Source organism: Oncorhynchus mykiss, chromosome 21, assembly GCF_013265735.2.
Source record: "Oncorhynchus mykiss isolate Arlee chromosome 21, USDA_OmykA_1.1, whole genome shotgun sequence".
NCBI lineage: Eukaryota > Metazoa > Chordata > Actinopteri > Salmoniformes > Salmonidae > Oncorhynchus > Oncorhynchus mykiss.
Window position 1 is genome coordinate 35,718,589 of NC_048585.1, and position 7,107 is coordinate 35,725,695.

The window sequence follows — 7,107 nt, forward strand, 5'->3', positions numbered from 1 at the left end:
GAGTATTCCCAAAAATGTAAAGCCTATAGAAAGAACTCTTGGCCAGCTTGATAGCAGCAACAGCCACTGAACATTAGTAAATATTTAGTCAGATGGATGACTGATCTCTTTACAAAAATGGTTTAATTGTAGTAAAGCAACTTGTTTACCTTGTCATCAAATAATATCAGTTTAAAAGCCTGCTCACCTTCATAAATGCAAGCACATGCAGCACCATCTTAATATTTAATAAAATATACAATTCCTGGATGTAATGTCAGTGTCAACACTAAGTGAATAGATCAATGTTCAGTAGTCCACTCAGTTTTCAAACTTCAGTCTCAATCAAAACTACAAAATGGTAGTTCACATTGAGAAACACTGGACTCAAACTTAAAATTGAGGAATACTATGGACAGTTACACCATTTGAGTCAGGACACTAAACATATTTCAATTATTTTAATGTTGCAGTACAAATACACATTTACTTAGATTTTTGACTCTGTGCCTGTGCTTTAAGGACCTTGACAACGATCTTCTGCTCCTCAATCAGGAAAGCACGCTTGATCCTGTGGTAGACAGAAGGGTGACGGTTAGTGGATCAGTTAACTGAGATGTTCAGGACATGCCTTTAATGGTTACTTTACAAATACTGACCAAATGTCAAAACTAAGAAAAATTGAATGAATGCATGTTGTAAAGACCATTGCAGAAACACCCATCTTTATTTTTTGCACATAGGAAGTGTCACTGCTTTTAACAGCACACCCCAGGACAAATCTCCCAATGTGATACTAGTTGACAAAACCAGCTAAAACCACCATCTACTTAAATCACAATTGAACAGTTAGGGAAAGATGTGATCAGGATCAGACTTGACTAAAGAATGTAGTTTTTAATCCTAACACATGGAACTCACAAGAGCATCCTAAGATAACCAGAGGCTGCTGAAGCCAACAAACTGCACTTAAATTGCTATGGATAGAAATTCAACTACAGCTGGCTGGTGTCTTGAATAGAACATCTTTCTGGCATAGTTAGTCCAATATGCAAGTAAACATTATCAACCAGAACCACCCATGGGGAAGGATTAGGGCTGTTACGGTAATTGAATATCCATGTCACTGAGTTATGGATGAAAACAGTCATTTCAGGATTTATTTTTATAAATGTAATTCTCATGTTGATAAATAGTGGGAGGCACCTAAAGTAGAACTTCCAATAGTGGGAGTTCACTAATGATAAGCAATTGTTTTGCTAAATTAATCTGTCTTTCCAACTGATGATACGCAGGGGTGTAGAGCGCTATAGGCTATGGCACTTCAGTGAAAAAAGTTTGTGGACTTTATTTCTTTGCGTGCTAGTAAATAGATCTTTCAAAAACAGTGTCAGATTGAATAATTATTCAACAAGGTTGTCCTGTCTCCGAGGCCTATAATGCGCTAATGTGTCAATTGGAACCTCTGTCATTTGGTAAAAAAAATAATTTCATGATTGTATTACAAAATGTACAGGTCTCGTTCTCTGAGTGAAAACGTTATTTGCAGAGTTGCCACACACCTGCCACACTTCTGAGAATCAAGTTTTGGTTTATTTCATGCACCACATGTGAGCATGTGTCTGGTTTCTGTCCTGTTAAGTCAGTTTATTTTTATATATAGACACAGCAAAATAATAGTTCCTCACAGTATTTTTAAAAAATCCTTCACTCTCCCACTTGAAAATCAGCGTTGTCGCTGATAAATAGGCAACTGACATGTTGCGTGTATTTGTTATTTTAAGGATTGTCAATTTCATCGGCATACTATAACATAGCTCTCTCCGTCACACTTTCCTTGTCAATTGATTATCTTAGTGCCTACTTTTGGAAAGCCTAAGGTTTGGCTAGTTTAAAAATATATATGTTTTAAAAGATACAATATTTGCTCTAGAGGCTTTGATTGGCGGGTGCTTTTACCAGGGTGTACGTGTGCCAATTCTCCAAGGGCGTATATAATTCCATTCAGTAAGTAGCCTGTCTGGACACCATGTAATCCTGACTAGTCTCCCAGTCCCTGAGGCTGAAAAACAGCCCCACAGCATGATGCTGCCGCCATGTTTCCGCCAGATGTGACAACAGGCATTCAGGACAAAGAGTTCAATCTTGGTTTTATCAGACCAGAGAATCTTGTGTCGCATAGTCAGAGTCTTTAGGTGCCTTTTTTGCAAACTCCAAGCAGGCTGTCAAGTGCCTTTACTGAGGAGTGGCTTCCATCTGGCGACTACCATAAAAGCATGATTGGTGGAGTGCTGCAGAGATGGGAGAACCTTCCAGAAGGACAACCATCACAACAGAGGAACTCTATAGCTCTGTCAGAGCGACCATCGGGTTCTCGGTCATCTCCCTGACCAAGGCCCTTCATCGATTGCTCAGTTTGGCCAGCGGTCAGCTCCAGGAAGCCTCTTGGTGGTTCCAAACTTATTAAAATGTAAGAATGACGGATGCCAGTGTTCTAGGGGACCTTCCACATTTTTTGGTACCCTTCCCAAGATCTGTGCCGACAATCCTGTCTGAGCTCTACGGACAATTCCTTTGACCTCACGGCTTAGTTTTGCTGAAATTCACTATCAACTGAGGGCCCTTAAATAGACAGGTATGTGCCTTTCCAAATCATGCCCAATCAATTGCATTAACCACAGATGGACTCCAATCAAGTTGTAGAAACATCAAGGATGATCAATGGAAACCAGATGCACCTGAGCTCAATTTCAAGTCTCATAGCATGGGTGTGAATACTTATGTAAAGAAGTTGTCTTATATAATACAAAAATGTCTAAATCTGTTTTCACTTTGTCATTATGGGGTAGCTTGTGTAGATTAAGGAAAAATATGTATTTAATCAATTTTAGAATAAGGCAGTAATGCAACAAAAGGTGGAGAGAAAAAAAAAAAACTTTCCAAATGCACTGTATATTGAAATATAGGACTAAGTAAGTTACGCTACTGAGACTAAACAGAACGCGCTCTTAGGCTTACTGCTTGAAGGTGGTTATACAAGGCTACTACTATACAAAGCGTAATGACATTACTTATTATGGTCATAATTGTAACATTAAGGAGAAGGTATGAGCTGTGCGCATATTTTGTGACAAATAGGTGCCGTTAGGTTACAACATTCTGCCCGCCTGGAACAGTGTAAACAAATTATAATACCAGTCTGTTCCAACGACTTTAAAAGCCTTTACAGCATAGCAAAGACTAAAACAGACAAATGTGAAATTGCTTTATCTGACATTTTGCGGTTGAGTGAGGCTTGGCGCTCACAGAATCAGTATAAACATTCACTCAAACAGGCAACAGAAGCAGGATCTTTTATTTCTGTAGCTGTACATGGAATATTTAATAAAGCCAAGCACATTTATGGTAGGCTATTGATTATAGACCTTAAATTGAGGAAACCAACTTCCGTAAACAATCAAGGCAAGGGCTGTTCAATCGCCTCACTCCGTTGCTGCCTCTGTCACATCGTTCTCAACACCAATATGCTGGATAACTTTTCTATTTTGCACATAGCATTTATCAAATATACACAGATATATACACAACTTCAAATTAGTGGATTCGGCTAGTTCAGCCACACCCGTTGCTGACAGGTGCATAGATTTGAGCACAGCCACGCAATCTCCATAGACAAACTTACAGTAGAATGGCCTTACTGAAGAGCTGTAACTTTTACCTCGGCACCGTCATAGGACTCCACCTTTCCAACAAGTCCGTTTGTAAAATTTCTGCCCTGCTCGAGCTACCCCCGTCAACTGCAAAAGCTATTATTGTGAAGTGGAAACATCTAGGCACAAAGTGGTAGGCCACACAAGCTCACAGAACAGGACCACCAAGTGCTGTATCGCGTAAAAACTGTATGTCCTCTGTTGAAACTCACTAGAGTTCCAAATGGCATCTGGAAGCAACGTCAGCACAATAACTGTTCGTTATTGGGTTTCCGTGGTCAAGCAGCCGCATACAAGCCTAAGATTAAATCTCTCAGCCTTTGGATTCTGGAGCAGTGGAAACGCCTTCGAGTGATGAAACACACTTAACCATCTGGCAGTCCGAGAGATCTGAGTTTGGCGGATTCCAGGAGAACACTACCTGACCCAATGCAGTGAACCAAATAGAGGTCGAGCGATTAATCGGAATGGCCGTTTAATTAGGGCCGATTTCAAGTTTTCATAACAATTGGAAAACGGTACGGTTATTTAACTAGGCAAGTCCGGTAACCTCTTGGGGCTAAATAGCGTGCCCAATTTCAACTTCCTGCTACTCATGCCAAGAATATAAGATATGCATATTATACATATATTTGGATAGAAAACACTGACATTTCTAAAACTGTTTGAATCATGTCTGTGAGTATAACAGAACTTATGTAGCAGGCAAAACCCAGAGGACTAACTGTTCAGAATCCCCCCCCCCCCCCGTTCCCTGAGATGTCACTGCCAAGGGATATTTCATAGGAACCTGTTTTCAGTTCCTACCGCTTTCACTGGATGTCACCAGTCTTTGGAATTTGGTTGAGGTTATTCCATTGTGCAATGAAGAAGTAGGCCAACTTGGAACTGGGGACACTTTTGTGAGTTGCGCAAGACGCGAAAAGCAGCGCTGGTTTGTTTTCATTCCTGTATTGAGCAAAGATTGCCCCGTCTACAATTTGATCGATGATTAACGTTTAAAAATACCTAAAGTTGAGGCCTCCCGGGTGGCGCAGTGTTTAAGGGCGCTGTACTGCAGCGCCAGCTGTGCCACCAGACTCTGGGTTCGCGCACAGGCTCTGTCGTAACCGGCCGCGGGAGGTCCGTGGGGCGACACACAATTGGCCTAGCGCCGTCTGGGTTAGGGAGCGCTTGGCCGGTAGGGATATCCTTGTCTCATCGCGACTCCTGTGGCGGGCCGCGCGCAGTGCGCGCTAACCAAGGTTGCCAGGTGCTTCCTCCGACACATTGGTGCAGCTGGCTTCCGGGTTGGATGCGCGCTGTGTTAACTTGTTGAGGATAGGGGGCAGTATTTTCACTTTGGATGAATTGCGTGCCCATAGTGAACTGCATCCTACTCTATCCTAGATTGCTAATATATGCATATTATTATTACTATTGGATAGAAAACAAGTTTCTAAAACTGTTTGAATTATGTCTGTGAGTATAACAGAACTCATAGGGCAGGCAATCTTCCAAACTTTGACGTCATCGCCCCCTCCTTTCCCAACAAGATATGGATCTGGTAGCACTTCCTACGCCTTCCAGTAGAAGTCCTCATTCAGTAGAAAGTGGAATGGAGCATTTGCTGTGAACTTTGACCGAATGGGAGGGGAAATAGTCAGTGTCCCGACAGAATGCCATTTTCCTGTGGCACATTTGTCTGTTGATGTCACCGCTGTTCCATTTGGCTGCAGATGAAAAGGTATGCTCCGGTTGGAACGTTATTGGTTATATATGATAATAACATCCTGAAGATTGATTCTCTGCTTAGTTTGACAAGTTTATTCAACCTGGAATATATATTTCGGAAGTTTTCGTGCGAGTTATCCTGGACCAGCAGTCAGTTTTTGGGCACGTGAGCTAAAAGTGATAGCAAATGCAGCTACTTGGACACTAGTATTGGACATTATGGAACAAAACAACGATTTATTATGGAACTAGGACTCCTTGCACTACATTCTGATGAAAGATCATCAAAGGTAAAGGAATATTTATGTTGTAATTTCGTATTTCTGTTGACTCCAACATGGCGGAGAAATACTTTTACGTCTGAGCGCTGTCTCAGATTATTGCAATGTTAGGCTTTTTCCTTAACATTTAAAAAAAATCTGACACAGCGGTTGCATTAAGAACCAGTGTATCTTTAATTATATGTAGAACATGTATCTTTAGCCAAAGTTTATGATGAGTATTTCTGTTATCTGGCGTAGCTTTCTATAATTCCTCCGGATATTTTGGAGGCAGTTCTGAACATGGCGTCATTGTAAACCGAGATTTGTGGATATAAATATGCATATTATCGAACAAAACATAAATGTATTGTGTAACATGTCATATGAGTGTCATCTGATGAAGATTTTCAAAAGGTTAGTGATTCATTTGATCTCTAATCCTGCTTTTGTGACTATCTTTGGCTGGAAAAAATGGCTGCGTTTTTCCTTTGATTTGGTGGTCTAACATAGATATATGTTGTGTTTTCGCTGTAAAACATCTTAAAAATCAGACATGATGGGTAAATGAACAAGATGGTTCTCTTTCATTTGAGGTATTGGACTTGTTAATGTGTGAAAGTTAAATATTTCTAAAGAATATTTTTAAATTCCCTGCGCCACCTTTTCAGCTGAATGGGGGGATGGAGTTCCCTGAGGGAGCTCCCGTAACAGGTTTTAAGAAGCAGTGCGGCTTGGTTGGGTTGTGTATCGGAGGACGCATGACTTTCAACCTTAGTCTCTCCCGAGCCCGTACGGGAGTTGTAGCGATGAGACAAGATGGTAGCTACTAAACAATTGGATACCACGAAATTAGCGAGAAAGTGGTAATTTTTTAAAATACCTAAAGTTTTATTACAAAAGTTCCAGAGCCCGGACTTGAACCCGATCAAACATCTCTGGAGAGACCTGAAAATAGCTGTGCAGCGACACACTCCATCCAACCTGACAGCACTTGAGGGTTTTGCAGAGAACAAGGGGAGAAACTCCACAAATACAGGTGTGCCAAGCTTGTAGCATCATACCCAAGAAGACTCGAGGCTGTAATCACTGCCAAAGGTGCTTCAACAAAGTACAGAGTAAAGGGTACTTATGTAAATGTGATAGGTTTTTAGAATTTATTGCAAATGTATAAAAAATAACAAATAAAGTTGTTGCTTTGTCATTATGGTGTGTTGTGTGTAGATTAAATTGGGTTTGTTCCTCTTCAAACAATTTTAGAGTAAGGCTGTAACATAACATTTGGAAAAAGTCAAGGGGTCTGAATACTTTCCGAACACACTGTATAGGCTACTGTATCAATCTATTTGTTCATGTCATCACACAACATGAGTCATTCATGTACATAGTAGGCAGTTTATGTAGTACGCTAGTATGGGTAGTTGTAGTCATGCACCCTTCACATT

General features: G+C 40.7%; 1 protein-coding gene across 1 annotated transcript in view; it reads right to left on the reverse strand.

Annotated features, from left to right (window-relative positions):
* Positions 1-425: 425 nt before the first annotated feature.
* Positions 426-7,107, reverse strand: part of LOC110500321 (60S ribosomal protein L34) — a 16,643-nt gene continuing 9,961 nt past the window's right edge. Inside the window, exon 5 of the mRNA XM_021577625.2 lies at positions 426-550. Within this exon, the coding sequence (XP_021433300.1) occupies positions 466-550 (85 nt within the window). The 3' untranslated portion in view covers positions 426-465. The remainder of the gene's footprint in view (positions 551-7,107) is intronic.